The 21,625-nt window shown below is 35.0% G+C and overlaps 1 protein-coding gene and 1 long non-coding RNA gene across 2 annotated transcripts; both read left to right on the top strand.

Moving 5' to 3' along the window:
• The first annotated feature begins 1,540 nt into the window (after nucleotides 1–1,540).
• Nucleotides 1,541–2,795, top strand: LOC130054223 (uncharacterized). The gene is made up of 2 exons (XR_008802514.1): nucleotides 1,541–1,811; nucleotides 2,424–2,795. It is a non-coding gene; the product is annotated as an uncharacterized LOC130054223 (long non-coding RNA).
• Nucleotides 2,796–5,022: 2,227 nt separating this feature from the next.
• Nucleotides 5,023–8,635, top strand: LOC130053817 (uncharacterized). The gene is made up of 2 exons (XM_056161414.1): nucleotides 5,023–5,355; nucleotides 8,576–8,635. Exons 1-2 carry the CDS (start codon nucleotides 5,023–5,025, stop codon nucleotides 8,633–8,635), a joined length of 393 nt encoding a protein of 130 aa, XP_056017389.1.
• The last annotated feature ends 12,990 nt before the right edge of the window (nucleotides 8,636–21,625 follow it).

Below are 21,625 nucleotides of genomic sequence, written 5' to 3' on the forward strand. Positions count from 1 at the left end.
TTTATTTTTCTCAGTTGAAAATCACAAGAGAACATATAAACAAAAATAATTAAATACAATTATAAGTATGCGCAAACAGAGCAGAGAAGACAGTGTTTATATATACATGTATTGAAAGTATCAAATATTATAACAGTTGACTAACCAGGAGGCTAGGCCGTCTTGTTTACGATTTTTATCAATTTGAATATGTTGTTTAACAACGAATCATTGTGTGTAGAGAAAAATATGTAAAATTTGAAAGCATTTGGTCATGATCGATATTATTTTGGTACAAACATTTTTTTTTCATCTTCAAACTTTTCACAATGCAAAATATAATGGTATTCATCGCCTCCATTATCTACGTTACATAACCACCATGTTCTATTTTCCCTATTAACATTATAATTATTCCATCAGCCATTTCTATAGGTGAATGCAAGGTGAAGATAACGAAAAGTGATCAATCTCATAACTCCTACAAGCAATACAAAATAGAGAGTTGGGCAAACACAGACCCCTGGACACACCAGAGGTGGGATCAGGTGCCTAAGAGGAGTAGGCATCCCCTGTTGACCGGTCACACCCGCCGTGAGCCCCATATCCTGATCAGGTAAACGGAGTTATCCGCAGTCAAAATCAGTGTGCCAAGATCGGCTTAAGAATCGGTATGAAACACGTCAGAGAGCATTTGACCCAATGCGAGGTTGTATTGACGAACTAGATCGTTATAACGACCATAGAATTTGCGAAATGCTGACTTCAATCGAGACTGTTGAAATCCCTGTACCATCAACTTGTTTGTCAGTAGCTTACCTCGATTTAAAAACTGACTATACCCAGAACAAGCTCTTGCATATCGAATCAGTTGAGATATATAAACACCATATGCAGGTGATAATGGAATATTGCTAAATAAATGTGGGAAGTTGATGATGGAGAAGCTGAAATCATCCCGTTTGTCATACAGTTGAGTTGTTAGTTTGCCGTTAATGTCTACTTTCAATAAAATATCTAAGTATGAAGCAGAAGTGGACGACTCTGTGGTGTCCTTCATTTCGAGCTCACAGGGATATATCAAATCGACATATGAATGAAAGCTATCATTGTTAATAGACAAAACGTCATCGATATATCTAAAAGTCGAATTGAAGGTCACAGCGAGAGATTTTTTTCTTCTCACGTAGAAGTTTTTGAATAAATTCTGCCTCATATGAATATAAAAACAGGTCAGCTACTGCATCTCACTTATAACTCAACAACTGATATTCAAATTTTGTTGACGATTAGAAATACTCCAGATAAGCATTTTAAACAATAAAAAAAAGAATAAAATTATAAAATTGTCTGCTCTAATCATGCCCATGCCCCTGTAATAACTTAATAATTTGAAAGGTAAAAACTTGAATCCACACATGGGAAATTTGTATTTTTATATGATTTAGTGTGGCCTTGCTACTCTTGAAAAGAATATGTTTAATGAGGAACCGGCTCCGGTTATCTTTTCATTAGAGGGCGCCACAGACAAACTCGACCCTGGATCGGAATATCCTCGCGCTTTATCTGTAGTTACCGATCGAAGAAAAACGTAAACAATCTGCTGTCAAACACTTCCTATTGAAACATGCTCGGAACTTGCTGTTGTGTGCCGTATTGTTGTAATAGGGGTGGCCATCATGTATTTCCATCAGACTCGTTAAGAAGAAAAGCCTTGATTCACGCAATTAAACGTGGTGAAACTCGTTTTCAAAGCTGGACTCCGTCAACTTTTGCTGTTGTTTGCAGAGCACATTTTATATTGGACGACTTTTTGACTGAAACTCAACATGGTAACTATTACTTACCTTGGATTTTTGTTTATAATATACATGTACAAAGTAATGTTGATATATAGTATTTTGTGTAGTAAATATATCGCATTTACTGAGAAAAAAATCGCTAATGGGATCGGCAATTTACTACACATGCAAAATAATCTGATAAGGTTACAAACACTGTCACATGTAGAATCCTCACTGACACTTGCAATTACTGGTCATTTATTACTACCCATTATCTCTTAACACCATAATGAAAAATTGAAGATAAAGAACAGTGATCAATTTCATAACTACTATATAATCACAAAATATGTCCAAAAGTATCCACCCTGTTGATAATTTATGCATACCTACTAGCATGGGATTTTGTATTTTGACATTTATGTCTACTTAAAACATTGTTTACAAATTTTACAGTTTTCAGTTAAATCAAAAAACAAATGTGATCCTTTTGTATATATATATTAACTTCGTAATGATGCAGATGTTTGTAGTTATATTATTTGCTACTCTTTGATAAATTATACTGCAAGTTCTAAAGCATATTTTAGTATGCATAACCCTTACTAATTCAGTAATTGATTAAAAGCATCATTGATACAATTCATTCATTTTTTTAAGGAACGACTCCTGTGCTACTGTGATAGAGGACAGAAAGATATCCAGCAAACGTGTGCACATTGAAAGAATTATTGGACTTACCAAAACTTTCAAAATACTGACAGAACCTATAAATAGCTCTGAAACAAAGCTTTCCTGTAAAATTATTTATGTCTGTTTCATGTTGTGCAATTTCAAGAATTGCATAGTGCCGTCATATGCATAATTCACCATTAAAAATTGGTGTGATTAAAGAATAAACCTTTATTTAATTTTTTCAACATTTATTCCATGTACATTTACCATCATATGTCTTGAAAAACGTTTTCTCTAACAGAGCAGACTTAAAATATCTTTCATAAAATTCATTAAAATTTCTCTTCATCTCGTCAATGAATTTGTCATTCCTTTTAATTTGAAAAGCTCTTATCACAATGAAGGTTGTGGATCGGGTGACATCATAATAAATTCAAGTCCAGAAATATCGGTCCTTGCACGATGTTCATTTCTTCTATATGCTTCAATTAAGTCTGTAATCAAATAACACTTAGCAGATGATCACTATAATGTAAAACATAGTGGCAATAATCAAATAATTATAACACTGAATCGTTTCATTCAGTATAGAAATATGTTTCTATTTTGCTGCAAACATGAAACAATATAGCAACGATGTTGGAATTGCTGAGGAAATTCAAGTTTAGCTTAGCTCGGTAAATCTGCAAAATTTTACAAGAATTCCTTTCTGATAACACCTAGTTCCATTATACGTTGTTATGATATATTTAGATAATATCTAAACACCATTGATAATTATTTACTGCGTTAATCATATTTTACTTGGATGAAAATAAAAACATTGAATGTTTATTTACCTTCTTACAAGTTCCCACTTTCTTCCCGATTTCTTTCCTCCAAACTTTTCTAACTCTTTCCTAAGTTCAGGTATTGTCATATGACCATAACTGGATACCATCGTAAGTAAAAGGTAGTGTTTGTGTTTTCCAAAATCGCATTCGAGAATGGTTGCTGATAACCCATCTTCTCAGCATTTATCTTTTTTTGTTCAGGGCCGGATTTGCCTGTGGCGCCCTCTATCAATACAAGATAAGATAACCGACTCCAGTTCCTCATTGATATCCTGTATATTCAAAATTTGACTTGAATTGAACGAAATGCAATTTGAACTACCGGAGAATGATTCCATATTAAGATAACTACATTGTATTCATCGACATGCTGTTGTTGAGATGGAAGGTGAAGATAAGGAACAGTAATCAATCTCATGACTCCTAAGAAGAATGCCAAATAGAAAGTTGGGCAAACATGGACCCCTGGATATATCAGAGGTGGGATCAGGTTCCTTGGGAATGACGAAATTTAAAGACATTTATGTAAAACTTTAAGCCCCTGTTTTGACTCCAACCTACTCCTGGAGGTAATGAAAAATACAGTGAGGGGGGAGAGGAAGTCCTGCGTCCCTAAGTACTCGTGTTCTGTCACCGAAATCATGATTTTCTGTGTGATTCGACCACTTCTCCAACCCAGGAGAAAATAGTCAGCTGCATATCTACTTTTTCTTCTTCCTTTGCCTTTAGTTTCTTTGAATTGTGCAAACCGTTAACCTTGCAAACAGAAAGTGCTCTGAATTATAGCTTTGTATATTACATGGATCAAATTTTCTCTCACTGTTCAATCGCATGTTTATATAATATCAATATTGATATCATACTGTCCTTTAAAAACTGTTTTATGTACATGACTTACAGAGGGCTAATGCAAAGCACAATTTAAAAAGAAAGAAGCAGGTACTGTTTCTACAGTCATCTGATCCAGAAAATGGATGATTTCATTAGGAGTCCCAAAATCTGGCATTCAAATAAGGAATGAATAAGCAAACCCAAACTACGTTTAATTTGATCCAAAATTGCTTTGTGTTATACGACAGGAGCGTAAAGGTGGCATAACATCGCAAAAATCAATGAAAAATACAGTCCATGCGTCTACCAAATTCATATTCAAAACATTTTTATTATACACCCGTCATTATTTAATGGCGCAGTTGGTGCGTCCGTCTGGCTAGCTGTCTGTCCGTCCGTTCGGGGTAATGTTTTCCGGACTTTTTTCCGTAATAGATGCCTGTACGACTTTGAAATTTTGTCACAATTTCTCCCTCAAGAATTGTAAGAGTGATTTTACATTTTAGCTGGATTAGTCTCTCCTTGACCTACTTTGGGGCTAAAAGTAAGTCAAACAGTTTTCCGGACTTTTTTTCGTTACAGATATTGCCCTGAAATTTACACAGTTAAGCTTCCTCTCAAAGGAATACAAGTTCAGTTTGCATTTCAGTTGGATTGGCCCGTCCGTCCGTGACCTACATTAGGACTACATTTCCGGTTCCGATTGACTTGACCATGTACATGTAGCTTCAAATTTTATATTTAATTTCATATGCAACCCATTGTGATTGGTTTTTAAATCATTTGGAAAAGTTATAAGACGATCAAGACGCATCATTTTATAAAGAAACAGTGTATACGGTTATCATTACTGGCTTAAATGAGAGAGAGAGTGTAAAATTCTTCCTGAGCGCATATCGGAGTTTTTCAAACACTTGGAAATGTCGGATGACGAAATCGGCGAAGTCGGTATCGTGAAGGTGTACAGACAGGGTGATCCGAAAGGTAAAAGATTTCCCAGACCTGTATTTGTGCAGTTTCCAGACATTTACCGAAAGGAGAAGATCATGAAAAAAATTCCTAAACTCAAAGCCAAAGGTGTTCCTATTAGGATTTCCAACCATTATCCCGAAGAGATGAGAGAGAAGCGCAAGCGCCTCAGAACAATTACAAAGATCAAAGATGACAAGCTGGTCTTCAACAATAATGGATCAGGGTACCGTGAAAAAATTGCCAGACCGAAAGCATGCGTCCTTCTTCTGAAATCCATCAAGGTAAACAGATCGAGGACAATGGGAATCGTTATATTCTCCCTCACTTTGTTCGTCCGAATATAAATTAATTATACATGTACTCTGAATTTGTATGTATAAATATGAAAATAAAAAAACCCACCATGCTTGGAATGCTGCTCGTTAGAACGTTTTTATCAAACACAAACCATTCCCAACCGCCTTATAAATACACCAACAACACATATATCATATTAAATTTAACTGGCTTCCATAATACCTGCTATACCTGACTCACGTTCTAACCGAGCTGTAGAGTGACCTATTCGACTGGCTTCCATAATACCTGCTATACCCGACTCACGTTCTAACCGAGCTGTAGAGCGACCTATTCGAACACGCATTCCTCTTCATCTGATCATACCACGTGACACCAGAATGCTCACACAGCACTTTGCATTGAAAATCAATATCCAAAACGAAAAGAATATTAATTATATTCTCGCTTACTTTGTTCGTCCGAATATAAATGAATTATATACTCTGAATTCTGTCCTCCTATAGTGCTCCCATGGGGGTTGTGATATGAACTTTTGAATTGTTAACCCCGCATATGGCAGTTTCAGGTTCTTTATGTACATTATTATATTGTTGTGTTGTTTTTCCGTAAAAATAACAACCTTTTTTGCCATAACATGTTAATAAATTTTGTTATATAACAGTATACTATATGTGTGTATGTTTGTATGTATGCATATATGTTTGTGTTTTCTATATGTAGATATTTATATGTATAAATTTATATATATGTATATGTATGCCTATGCCTATATACATCTAATCCAGGGGGCCCCTGGCACCCTAGGTAAAGATTATAAGGGGGTCTCTACGGAGACTTTACCCCGAAATAGTAATGTATTTTGGAATTAAAGACTGATATGAAAAAAATATATATACTCTGAATTGGTATGTATAAATATGAAAAACATAAAACACCATGTTTGGAATGCTGCTCGTTAGAATGTAGAATCCACAAAGAGACCAGGTACAGCTACGAAGATAATTACATCAAAATACCATTTGACACTTTCAATTTGTTATCTACGGAATCTTTTATATACATGTAACTGTCCCTGGAATAGTCCGTTTTCCACCGACCATGAATTTTAATAAGACGCTCCGACACACTTTTCTCGGCTGCCGCTGTCGCTCCTCCGCTTCGCAGATTGTGCAAATCAAACGCTCTAGAGTTCACTCCAACTTTATGCAACGCCTCTAACAACAATTCTCGAGATCATGTATAAGATAATGGTTTGTTGATATTGCATAACATGTATTTTCCCTTCGACTTGTAATACCTAACAGCTCTAAATACATAATCATCTAATTTATCTTTAATTTCGGCCAATATCAAATAATGCTTAATGCAGGACATGGGACACCGTTTCCATCCACTCTCCGCAATTGGTACTTCATTGCCACGCCTATAAACGTCGGTTTTACTTGATTCAATGTAAATATTCATGGACAAATTGTTAAAACTTATATGCTTTACTTTAGTATTAGCTAATTCACTGAATCGCAGAAAACCCGCAAAACTTAACAACAACATACCCACAGTCTCACATTGCGCAAATTAAAATTTTTCTCTCTGACGCCGAATGCATCGACAATATTTCCCAAAATTTTCGAAGAAATAGGCTCTTTGTTTATTATAGGTTTTGTTAAAGTTCTTTTTCCACCTTCCATTAGGAGATGAGTAACACCGTCGTCATAGGGATTAAAGCGCGCACAATACAGATCATGATACCACTTAATGATGTAGAGTAATGAACGCAACACTGCTTCTGAAACAGCTTGTTGAATTTGCTCACTTAAAAATATAGCGACCACACTCGACTTTGCACGAAAACTGATTACTTCTTTTGAAATAAACCACTGTTGAAATCTTTTGAAATATGCTTCGTACTGATTGACAGTATTTTTTACATTTTCCATTTTTCATTATATGAAAAATTGATGAATCCGCTGATTTAAATATTTCTTCTGTCGCCATGTTCCTGATTTCAGCCCATGTGCCACACACATCTGTAAATATACACCGAAATGAAGACCATATCTTGCTGTCATTGTTATCTAAAATCAACTCGTAAAACCAAAACATTACTCAAAGACATCTTTTGAACAAACACACTGGACTTATCAGACCTTGGCATAAAGAATTTTGTTGGATGCTTATACTCAATAAATTCCTGAACATAACATTTGTATACTTGTCCCCTTTCTTCCCATATCATTGGTCAAAAAAAGATGACAACAATTTAAGAACTATCAGAGTACTGTGAGCACAACACAAACACATGTGTTTTAAAACTTTGCATGTGAGAGAAGGGGGGGGGGTGTCACTATCCAACAGTTTTCTCTTGCCAATCATGCACAAACGCATTCACACCAGAAGTACCTGGATTCCAGTATTTTGAATAAAATCTTTCTACTTTGTTATTTTTACAGTTTGCAAATCCATCTATTGTAAATGGACTCCACGATTTGTCAAAATATTTGAAAATGTGATCAGACACGCTCCGGACCAAACATCACTGTCCAAAAAACGACTGTAATTATAAGCATATACATTGTATTCTCGAGGAATCCATTGTACTTCAAGTATAATACTATACTGCAAACAGACACCAAAAATACTCAATGCTAGCTGAAGCAGCTCGTTAACCATGCTACCTTTACATGCGATGCGCACAGCATTTTGATTGTCTGTAAATATCTTCACCAATCTACCACTCAACACCTCCGCCAGACTTAACAGAATGATATGCAGTGATTTCAATTCTCTCCAAGTAGAACTTTTACACTTTTCAGAATCATCCCACATGTAATGTATAACCTTTTTATTTATTTCACACGTAAAACCCGCCCCAGCGTAAGAACTTGCATCTGAAAATATATTTTTTTCTGGCATCTTATCAACACATGTGAAAAATTTGAAAGGAAGTTGTTGAATATTGTGGTGTCAAAAAAATCCAACTCTTGAATGATCTCATTGTCTAAAGTTAGAATTGAATCTCAACCTTTTCTACAGCAAATTGAAATACTAAGTCGTCTGGTCATGAATTGACATATGTTTCCAAAAGATGGTTTCAATGCAATAATTTTCCCTACAAAAGATGACAATTTTCTAGCCGATCTACTGTCTTTTTCTCTAATAAATCGATCAGTAAAATTTTGATTTTATTGATTTTCTCTTCAGGAACCTCTAATCTTCTACACCTCAAATTCCATACAAACCTTAACCACATCATACTGTTAGTAGGTTAAAAAATAGACCTTTCTGTATGTACAACAAAACCCGATTTCTGTAACTTGTCTTGCATCACATCTGATGTAGACTTGCACTTCTCAAAAGTATCACACACCCAGCCATCGTCTAAATATATTATCACAGGTATACCACGTGATCTCCAAAATTTTACTAACACTCTCACTACTTTTGTAAATACGTGCCCATCCGAGTACAAACCAAATGGTAATACATTCAATTCGAAAAAGCTGGTTTTGTTACCATATTTTCACGAGAAACCCAAATAATTATGAAATTCTGAATGTACATCAACATGGTGATAACCCAATTTCAAATCGAATTTAATCATATGTGTGCCTTGCTTCACCTACTGTAATGCTTCATTTACCCTTTCGAATTTAACCGTTTGTTTTCCCACAAATTGATTGACATGCCGTAGATCTAAGACCAGCCTTTTCTTACCTGTGGCGTTCACTGACACAGTAAGCGGATTAACTACAAATTATTTTTCTTTAGAAACTTCATATACACACCCAAAAGTCAAAAGATCATGAACTGCTGTGTACATGAAATCACTATGAATCAGAGCCGATCTATTGTTTTTTAAAATTATCTTTGGCGGAGACATAATGAAAGGAATAGCATAATCAAACTGAATAGTATTTTTCACAAAAAAATTTGAATCCAAAGTATTTTCCCAAACTTTTAAACAACTTTTCAAACGAGATTTAACAGAATTCATCACACATACAGTTTGCTCATATTCATACCGATTGTTAAGCCGTTCTTGGCACACTGATTTTGACTACGGATAACTCCGTTTGCCTGAACAGGATATAGGGCTCACGGCGGGTGTGACCGTCGACAGGAGATGCTTATTCCTCCTAGGCATCTGATCTCACCTCTGGTGTGGCCAGGGGTCCGTGTTTGCCCAACTATCTATTTTGTATTGCTTGTGGGAGTTGTGAGATTGATCACTGTTCGTTATCTTCACCTTTCATACACCCATCATTTTCAATATACTCAATTTCTCTACTACTGCTTGATGCTTGAAGTCGATGCGATTGTTGATGTTTGCCCTGGAACTTGCTGTCCTCTGGCAAGTGGACAGTCCCTGACGTAGTGGCCTCTCTGCCGACAGAAGAAGCATTTTCAATCAAATGCTTGTTGGCCTGAATGATTGAATGGCTTGCTGGCTTGCTTGAGTGGTCCAGAAGCAAACGTTTGGCTGAAGCCACGAAAAAAGTCGTTTGCGGAAGTGCTCCCTGCCTGCTACTTTGCCCACACGATCCATAGGTCTTTCCTCTGTAGTTACGCTTCCTAGCAGCACGATGAGTAGCGCCTCGTAATTTGACATCATCCTCGTTGTTATGAGCTAACGGATCGTCCAAGTCCTCGTTTACAGTGTCCCACCCGTGTCTGTCCGCTATTTTAAATATTTTATTACGCTGTCGCAACTCGCTAATTTCTTTTTCGATAGTCTGCTCGGCCTTTTCCAAGTCATTCGTTTTAATAAAATTCTTCAGTTCACTCACATTTTCTATTCTGTTGGTGTTGAAATAATGTTGGATGTACCGTTCGGCATTAGAACAACAGAACGAAGCTATAGTAAGTTCCATTGTAAAACAGATCAACTTTGGCAGTCATAAAGAGCACGAGGAAAACGGGCGAGGGTTTTTTCCAACGAGCTGTTGAAAAAGGAGACTACGTTGTCGTTGGACAATTCATCGCATAATAAAACATCTTCACCAATATTAATTTCAAAGTTTTCACCAGAGACTTCCATAATACCTGCTATACCTGACTCACGTTCTAACCGAGCTGTAGAGTGACCTATTCGAACACGTATTCCTATTTATCTGATCATACCACGTGACACACAGACACCAGAATGCTCACACAGCACTTTGCATTGACAATCAATATCCATAACGAAAATAATATTAATTTTACATCGCATGCCACTAAGGTATCATCTGTAAAGCAGGTAAATCAAGCCCTTGGAGATATTTTCAGGATCCCCAAAGTTTCAAGTGCAACACACAATATATATGCATACATATTCACCAACGCAGACGGAGTGATGCACGAAGGAAGTGCTGATGATGGAGAACACGGCGCTGGACGAGCCTTACTGCAAGAATTGAAGGGCCAAAATGTCTCAAATTGTGTAGTAGTGGTTTCTTGTTGGTTTAGTAGTAAAAATCAGTGCCCGTCGATTTCGACATATTCTGGAGGTGGGAATGAGCGCAGTAGCCAGCGAAAATAATCGCTTAGCTCCGGTTTGATCAATCACTCTTCTTGAAATTCATAGTGATATGCATATCGAATGTTCTAACTTTATAAAACATTTGCTTTGTACCGAGCACATTATTTAGTATAGTATATACAGATACATATTCTCTCATATATGCATGCAATATAAATCCATTGTATCCTGATTTAATTATTCACAAATTAGTGGTTAGACATAATGTGAATTTATTATATTGAACGATACGTATTACGTCGTTATATCTGATATATTATTAGCCATTAACTATATCTGACGATCTGGTTTACCAAAAGTTTTTTGTCAGTACTATACAAATTATTATTATCATATCTGACGATCTAGTATCCCGGATCTTTTTTTTTTGCCAACTGTATATGGTTTTAGCAATTTACACTGCTCCATGTATTTCCGGTTACTATCCAGCAGTTTATGGTATGAAAACAAAAATTGTTTTAATTTTAGCATTACAATACACTCTCTATAGGATTAAATGATACCTCGCTCGATGTGTCTAGAGTAGATGTCAGAGTTGTGTGTTTTCTTGGATCCTGCTAATAAAGTTTTAAATCTATCTCGCAAACTACTTAACAATATCATACAACATTTATTAGATTTAGACTATTACCATTTACGTTTAATATGTTTTACGGCGTGACCGTGTTTGAGGGCGAAGCAAACAAATTTTGGCATTAGTATCTATATCCATAACAGAACAAAAACAACCCGAAGTTAGCATGAGAACGGAGCTGTATCAAAGCATCCTAATTTTGGATATTTGATCCGCCTATATATTGAACGCGGGAAATATTACGCAATTGATGTAAACAGTACATTGTGATGTCATATTCAGCGTCGTTATTTAGCAAATTTACAAAAAATACCGTTTGAACAACAACAACAACAAACATGACGTTAATCGTGGAGTGATTATATTTGATTAAGAAAATAAGATTTACATGCTTTTACGAATTTGATGTAACGTCTCAGACCGAAGACGAGATTCAAAATGGAGAAATACATGTCCACGCGCTAATATTCGAATCGACGCCATTAGTACCAAAATTTTTAAGTTCCATAGGTATGGTTTAATTTTTCATTATTTTCTAATATGTTTTACGGCGTGACCGTGTTTGAGGGCGAAGCAAAAGAGTTTTGGTATTAGTATCTATATCCAAAACAGGACAAAAATAACCCGAAGTTAGCACGAGGACAGAGCTGTATCAAAGCATCCTAATTTTGGACATTTGATCCGCCTATATATTGAACGCGGGAAATATAACGCAATCGATTTAAACAGTACATTGTGACGTCATATTCAGCGTCGTTATTTAGCAAATTTACAAACATAGCGTTTGAACCACAACAAAAAACATGGTTAATCGTGGAGTGATTATATATGATTAATAAAATAAGATTTACATGGTTTTACGGACTTTATGTAACATCTCAGAACGACGTGAACTAGGTTAGACGAGATTCAAAATGGAGGAATACATGTCCACGCGCTAATATTCGAATCGACGCCATTGGTACCAAACTTTTCAAGTTCCATAGGTATGGTTTAATTTTTCATTATTTTCCTATATTTTCCATTTAAACATGTATATACGTGTTACCTATAGGGAGAGCTCCGCTCTCAGAGCCCTTCGGGCCGTGAGAGGGCTTCGCCCTCTATAAAAACATGTTCGTTTCTTTGAGCTTTGAAAACCCATAAAATACACAGATCTGCTACTCTAAAGAAATTAATACACAACCTTTTATTAGGAAAATATGTTTATTATGAAAATTATGGAAACTTTTTTTAAAACCCAGTGCCATGTTCCTATGACTATTCACTGGCACTTTTGGAATCAGTTGTTCCTGTCAAAAGTATCTACATTATGTTTTCCCCCCTTTAATTCTTCTTTCCCTCTTTTCTTTTCTTATGATGAATGTTGCAAATTTTTACATTACTGATTATAGATAAAACATCTAAAATATCTATAAAAAAAATTAACTGTAAATTGTCAGGGTCTTGGTGACTAAAGAAACGCAGAGATGTTCTGAATTATTTTCACACAAAAAATCTTCAATATTTATTTCCTGCAAGACACCCATTTTACAAAAGATGAATTGATTGATTGATTGATTATTGTTTAACGTCCCTCTCGAGAATATTTCACTCATATGGAGACGTCACCACTGCCGGTGAAGGGCTGCAAAATGTAGGCCTATGCTCGGCGCTTATGACCATTGAGCAGGGAGGGATCTTTATTGTGCCACACCTTGTGTGACACGGGACCTCGGTTTTTACGGTCTCATCCGAAGGACCGCCCCATTTAGTCGCCTCTTACGACAAGCAAGGGGGTACTGAGGACCTATTCTAACCCGGATCCCCATGGGATACAAAAGATGAAGAGAGAATTATACTTTCACAGTGGGGATATAAAGGAATATTCAATTCATACCAATCAAACCCCTGGGGTGTTGCAATCCTATTAAAAAATAATGTTGAATTTCAAATAAAAACCACAGTGATAGACAATGAAGGAAACTTCATAATTGCAGAAATCATAATTGAAGAAAAACAATTTACATTGATAAATGCCTATGGCCCAAATGCGGATCAACCCCAATTCTACTGTAACCTATTTAAAAAACTAGAACCATTATCGAATGATCAGAACATCATTATGGCAGGAGACTTCAACCTAGTGATGGATAAAAAATTAGATACAATGAACTACAAAAACTTAAGCAACCCCAAAGCCTGTATGGAACTTATCCATCTTATGGAAAATCGAAATTTATGTGACATTTTTCGTATCTTAAATCTTGACAAATTGAAATACACTTGAAGAAAAAGAAATTCCATTAAGCAAGCCAGACTTGACTTTTTCCTCATATCGGATTCTTTAACTCCTTTCATACATGCAGTTGACCATGAAAACAGTTACAGGTCTGATCACACTCCAGTAGTCTTGACCTTAATATTAACAGACTTTAAACACGGAAAGGGATTCTGGAAATTTAACAACTCCCCTTTAAAAGACATAGAATATGTAAATTCAGTAAAATCCAAAATTAAGGAAACAAAAATGCAATATGCGGGCCTTGTCTACCAATTGGAAAATGTAAAAGAGGTGAATGATGCTGAAATCGAATTTCGGGTCTCTGACCACTTATTTTTAGACACACTGCTAATGAATATTAGAGAAAAAATAATCTCTTATAGTACATATAAGAAGAAAAAAAGGAAATACAAAATAATTTAGAAAATGACATAAAACTTTTGGAAGAAATTTTCAATGAAGAATCATTGAAAGTTTTAGAGGAAAAACAACAAAAAATCTGAAAGAAATTGGAGCTCAAACACTAAAAGGTTTACCCCTTCAAAGAGGTTGAGCTTTGATACCTTAAAAAGAATGTAATTAGTCGATTATATGTTGAAAATGTTATATTACTGAAATATTGTAAGAACAACGAATTTAACAAATGTTTGAAAAATGCCTTACAAAAAATTGAACATTCATCATAAGCTATGAAAAGCCCTGTTTCTCTGTATGTGTTGCAGCTCTTTAAATGACTTTCTTCCTTCCTTTCAAACTCTTATCTCTAACCTGTCTTCTTTTCGTCTATAAAAACACCCAAAACTTATTTATACATATATATATATTAATTATGAATCATTGATATAACTGGATATAATCTATTGTGTGAGTATGTGTACATGTTTATGTATTTATGCATGTATGTACATGTGTGTATATGTATGTGTATATATGTACATGTATGTATATGTTATTGTTTGCTTTTGTAAAAATATTGTGAATATGAAGGTTAATAAAAAATATTTTAAAAAAGGACTACAAGTAGGTCAAACAGTTTTCCTGCCTTTTTTCATTATAGGTACAGATATTGCCCTGAATTTAGTCACATGTTACCTCTTGTAGGAATACAAGATCAGGTTGCATTTCAGCTGGATTGGCCCATACTTGACCTACTTTCAGGCTAAAAATAGATCAAACAGTTTTCTGGGGGGGGGGGTTAATTATAGTTACAGATATTGCCCTGAAATTTAGTCAAAGGCTTCTTCTCGAAGGCTTACAAGTTCAGTTTGCATTTCAGCTGGATCGGTCAGTGGACTTCCGTTTGGGTTAAAAATAGGTCAAACAGTTTTCCGGGCTTTTTTCTCATACAAGTTCAGTTTGCATTTCAGCTGGATTGATCTATCCTTGACCTACGTTTAGGCTAAAATAGGTCAAAGAGTTTTCCGGGCTTTTTTTCCTTTACGAATACAGATATTGTCCTGATATTTTAGTCAAAGGCTTCCTCTCAGAGGAATACAAGTGCAGTTAGCATTTCAGCTGGATTGACACACTATGACCTACTTTAGGGGTAGAAGTAGTTCAAACTGTTTTCCAGATTATTTTTTGGTATGGTTGTAATGTTCTTATGTTTCATTCAAGTCTTCACACATTAATTCCCACGCTAAGAGTTTTACCCTCACTCTCTGTTTGTTTATCAACCCGCATGTTTATATTGAATCTGACAGCTTCATTAGGATTTGATATTAGGGCTTGCTCGTAAAAGGTTACTCTGCGGATATTTGACTTTATGTATTCTAATTATGGAGTTGTAGATTAAAGTTTGAACTGATCAGACGTGTTTTTATTCTGGTGCCCAGAGCACGCATCTTTATACAATCTGTTAACTATAGGAATAGGGACAGTACATTACAATGGTCACAGTTGTTGCTCTGAAATTTAGTCACAACCTCCCTCTCAGAGAAAGATATAATCAGTTCATATTTCAAACATTTCAACTTAATTGGTACATCATGATCTACTTTAAGGCTAAAATTAGATCAAATGGTTTCCTGGATTTTTATCATCATAGATAGATATTGCACCGACATTTTATTTCAACCTCACTCTCAGAGAAATACATAATCAGTTCACATGTCAGATGGATTGGTGCACCATAACCCACTTTAAGGCTTTTCTATTCAAAATGTGTGTTGTATCATTTCAGAGTGCATAATGTGCTTCCAGTTCGAATTTCACTGCCCGATGGGCGTATATTGTACCTTTTGCGGTACTCCTGTCTTCTATTAATACATACTATATATTAATTTCATTTTGCTTGGCAGATGGACATACCTTTTCCTAAGCAATAATCTGGATGAAATTTAAGTTATGAAGCTGTTTTTAAAAAAGGCGGGAAAGTCTTATTCATGACGTATTAACGCTATTAAATAAGCAATAACTTTGTTAAGTTGAGATAGTATACTTGACATATATTTAACTTATTCAAAACACAGATCAAGCTTAATTCAAGACGCATATAAAACAGACAAAATATTTGGGGCCTTTTTATGTACATAATCGTACCTTTGTCTTTTATAAATGCATATAGCAATTATCAATGACTGAACATATTCTACAGATGAGTTATTCTGTTTTTCTTTGGAGATGAAAGCTCTTTAATGGGAGTGGAATACGATCTAGAATGTGAACAATATCCCAAGTTTTCCTTTAAGCAAAAAGAAGCTTATGTATAAAACGTAAAGGTTTACTTTACATTCCATTGTATACTTGTAAAATAGTCTTGATGGTTACTAAGAACTTGCGGTCTATTTTAACACTTGCGTCAATAAGATAACTTCTCTTGTTTTTCTTTGTCTCGAAATGCCATCGGAAATTGCGCATGAAAAGGGGTTCCGAATAAAAATATTTAGAGATGTTTGAAATAAACGAAAATCAACAAATATCTATAACACCTCACGTCAAAATAGGACACATTTAATGGTTTGGCACTTTAAAGCTGACATGAATTAATAAATACGTACACCTTTCTCATCTTATCCGCCATATTTCTTTCGGGTAGCCTAATTTACTTTACCCGTATATACCCCAAATGTGAATGTCACACCTGAGTGATTTTTCTAGGTGGACTCGACCAGTGCACATCTCCGATAGTAATATATAGGGAATGAGAAACAAATAAAATAACATTTTAAAACATTATGCTTTGCTCAAAATTACAAAATATTGATTGTATACTAATGCAACATTCTGAAAGTTTAGATAAGTTAGACAAAAATGCAAAAAAAAAAACAAAAAAAAAACCCCAGCTTTTCTTGCATACTTCTAAGTGCATGCAAGTATTTGCATTTTCTAATAAAATAAATGCGGATAAATCATTTGCCAATTACATACTGATAGAATGGAATAGGCAAAGAGCATAAAATATATTATTTATATCAATTCTTGCAAAATAAAGGTGCATGCCATATGCATAATATGCAATGCACAAGGTATAATCCGCCAAAAAAAGTATCAAATACGGGCGTCTATTCAACAGGTATCGGAGATGTGCACTTACCGAAAATATTAGATTCTCTTTATTCTGATAAATCCACGAAACAAAATGATAAACTCCATTTGTATCTCGTTAGAACTTTACAACACGTTTTCATTCCATTATACAGACTGTGACACACTTCACCCGTGCCAAACAGTGTGTCTTCAATCAGGGGAGATGTCAGAGTCGAAAAATGTTCCTGTATTGAATGCTTGTCTGGTCGAGGTTTTGCAGTTTATAGAAATGGGGAATCTAATATCTAGTTGAATATATTGCGTGCACAATTCAAAATTTCTCGATGATCATATACAAACTTGGATATACAAATAAGGGAATAATGATCGAAAATATACATCTGTGTGCAAATGCGTGTATTACATTTGCAATCCATAATAAACAGTTCATTACACAAAGACACATATGAAAGGAAATTTATAAACGAAAATACAGTTTTGTTGTCTCTTTTGGAACCACATAATTATTTACGGTCTCTGTATGTCCATATTCATTGAGAGAGAGAGAGAGAGAGAGAGAGAGAGAGAGAGAGAGCGCGCGACCGTCCTACTTCGATTTATAATATATCATTTCACAGAAGGGAAGAAAATTGATCACTTATATAAATGTAAGCTTTCAAGCATTAAAAATTTCCAGCTATTTAAAAATTTGTGATTGACAATATAAATATGTATTGGAAATTTACAGGAGTTGATGCTTATAATTGAATTCATTACAAATTTTAAAAAAAAAATATTAGTTTGAACTGTGCATGTAGAAAATACTGACTTTGTATATTAGAATAACGGGGGAAAAGTAAATTGTCAAAAAAAGTGGGGAAAGCAGACCAGCCTTCCTGCCCACCCCAACCCCCTGTTTTCATGCCTGAAACAACATATCAATTCGTGTTGAAAGAAAGGTGCATATCTACATTTCATTAAATTCCAAAGGAGCTCGAATTTATGTGTTCCCCTATTAATTATTTTGTATGCAAGATTCGTTCCCGAATTTAGAATCATGCTTTCAGTCAGAGCAGAAATGAATTCATGTTGAAGTATATCTAGTTTGAATGCAAATGTTGGGTTCCTTCTTTTAATTTCATCAGACTCATTAGAAACCCCTCTCCCAAACTATGCAGCTTTGTTTTTATTGATATCTAAATCGGTATAAATGGATCCGGATATAAATTATATAATGTTTTTTCGTGATCATATAGATATTGATACTGATAATGAAAAAAGAAAATGTTTATACTCTTGCCTTCTGCATATCCTACTAATGCATTACAGTATATTGACATTGTATCATATCAAATAAAAGCTCAACACGAATTTTACTGATTTATGCATACTAACATCTTATCGAATACATTTGAATTTGAAATTTCTACGTACAGCGGTATAGCCATTGCGCCAGATCTACGAAATGAAAATATTTATGAATAATTTACACTCAAGCGTCAAAGTAATCATTATGGCATGTTACAGAAACGTTAAAACACACAAATGCTATAGTCCTGCAATGCATGCATGCGATTTTTCTGAATACATGTATTTATGTATTCATTAATGAAGTTCCTACGCTTGAAAATATCTTGGTCTTTATGCATTTTGTTTTGTGATTTTGGTTTACCATTCCTTACACTGTGTAAATGAAGGAAAACTTGGTAAAGGGTGCAATTGTACATGCACCATACAATTAGTATACATGCATGTGTTGCAAAACAAAATGTACATGTAATAAGCAGACATGTATCGTCATTTTTCATGGGGGGGGGGGGGGGGGGGGGGGGGGTACAACAGGGGAAAAAATGGAAAATTGGATTCTTCAAAATTTCTTGCCATTCAAAATAATAATTAAAAAAGATGAACGAAAACAGCAATAAAATAAAACAAAACACCCAAACAAAGCAAGATGTTTTGTCCGATGTTCAAAGTCCTAATGTGGGGTGAAGGGTTAAAGAGTCTTTTACTTTGACTACCTCAATAATTTCCCCCCTACACTTCATTTTCTTCAATCGTTGGGGGTCGGATGGGGTGGTTAGAGTCCTCTACTATGAGTGCCTCATATCTTCATTTTCTCAATTGGTGGTGGTGTGCGTCTTCTACTTTCACTTTTTCTTCTACTTCTACTTATCAGAACTTTCAAGCTGGGGTAAGTGGGGGAGGGGTTGTCACTCAATATATCTTTTATTTGCATTACAAACTAACAAAAAATGGATATTGTTATTAAAGGTGGGTGACAGACACTCTTGTCCTCTTCCCTTGATGTTTGATAACGACGCATACTATGATAAACTCGATTATTACATTTTGCATTAGTACAATTTGCGTCGAGTTAGACGCAGAATGTAATAACGCAAAATGGCATAGATATATAAGATCTATTGAGCGCCAAATTAGCATAAAATGAAGTAATTGAAAATAACATTATTTAAAAATATGTTTAATTTTTAATTAATGCGTGCTTTAAATGAATCAAATAAATCTGTATTATCAATTAATGAGAGCAATATTGAGTTACTAGTACTGTTCTCTTTTTATTGAATTAACGATATCATTTGTCTTAATAAGAGCACGATTATTACAAGATCATCGGTTCTCTCTCTCTCTCTCTCTCTCTCGTCGTTATCTCTCTCTCTCTCTCTCTCTCTCTCTCTCTCTCTCTCTCTCTCTCTCTCTCTCTCTCTCTCTCTCATCCCATACACTTGTACAGTGTTGTATATGCAAATTTATGTACCTAAATAATTTCCTGATTTATAAATCTGCAATACTCTGACCAGTAAATCATATGGTATAAGGATTCATGCGCAATACAGGGTAAATATTATACTCTGATACTTCCCCTGATTGAAGATAGCTGATCGGCACGGGCTAAGTGTGTCGTAGTCTGTACAATGGACAATGTTGTTTACTGTTGGAATGCAAATGGAGTTTATCGTTTTGTTTCATGGATTATTCACATAAAGAGAGTTTTACTACTACTTAGAGTATTTTCGACAAGTGTACACGTACATCTGCGGTCCTTTACAGATATTACGAGTAGGCCCAGGTAAATAGTCGTTCGCATTCGATGCGTTTTCATGGCGAGCATACATGCCATTTTCATAAGTACAGTAGTATTTATGTCTTTGCCTTTTACTTGAAGTAATTGTGAATGGTATAGATTGTATACTCTTTGCTTATTCCATTTTATCAATAGATAAAAGATAAATATTTCGCCGCATTTTTGTATAGTTTTGACATATTTACTGCAAATGTACGCACGTTCACGTAAAGAAAAGGCATTCTATATATATATTTATCCAAATATATATATTTAGAATGATTTACTACTGTACGATATGTTTATTATAATTTTGAGCACTGCGTGGTGTTCCAAAACGTGATTTCATTTCTTCTTGATGTCCTATAAATTAGTATCGGAGATGTTCGTGTTACCTGTCGAAGCTACCCGCACAGGTAAATCGAAGACACTGATGTGAAGTGAAGCGTAGCAAAGCTCGTCCCCTTATATACCATGCGAACCCCGATACATATAACAATAGAAATTCCAACTAATATGGCGGATTAGCAGAGAAATATGGCGGACATATAGAATTATACTATATTTATTAATTCATGTCAGCTTTAAATAACGCAGCTTATTAGTCCAGAAGCAACATATTTTACGATGAAGTGATAAATTATTGCAATAGATATACTCTTTTGCATTGTTTAGAGAGGGATGAGACAAAAACATTTAATAATAGGGACCTGCAATTTTCTCATCGTGATACCCTGAAATAGTTCATATTATTTCCCTGAACTTCAATTGATATAAATACATTCATTTTCAGATCACGAAGATCCCGCGTTTTATTTTTAGAAAGTTTGAATACTCAGTTATGACTTATCACACTCATAACTTCTTCCGCTAAATTCCTTATCACAATTTCGCAAACTCATATATATTTAGAACCTCGTGGCCCGAAATAGCTGCAGCAGTGTAGTTCTGCTAATAATATGGGAAATAAAAATTGTCGATTTACAGTGCAGTTTTTTTGCGCACGATTGAGATCTTATATTGCTGTACTCCTGCATCGTCGTCTCAACATTTTGATATCAAAACTTTTCTAAAATACATGTATGTTCCCACTACACCTGTGTATATCGAAAGCTTGCAGCTTTGAATAATTGTTCTTGTTGACAAAGCCATGTAATGCTACAAACTTCAAAGGCTTCATGCAAAATATCCATTCCAAAATATGTTACTTATGTGTGTCATTGCATTTAAAGTGCTTTTTATTTGGAAAAGGAAATAAACCTTTTTTAATTTTTAAACATGGAATGAATTATCAGCCACGTATACTGAAGTTAATGGAAATTGTTTGTTTGACTCAGTAA

The sequence above is a fragment of the Ostrea edulis genome, chromosome 4 (assembly GCF_947568905.1).
Source record: "Ostrea edulis chromosome 4, xbOstEdul1.1, whole genome shotgun sequence".
NCBI lineage: Eukaryota > Metazoa > Mollusca > Bivalvia > Ostreida > Ostreidae > Ostrea > Ostrea edulis.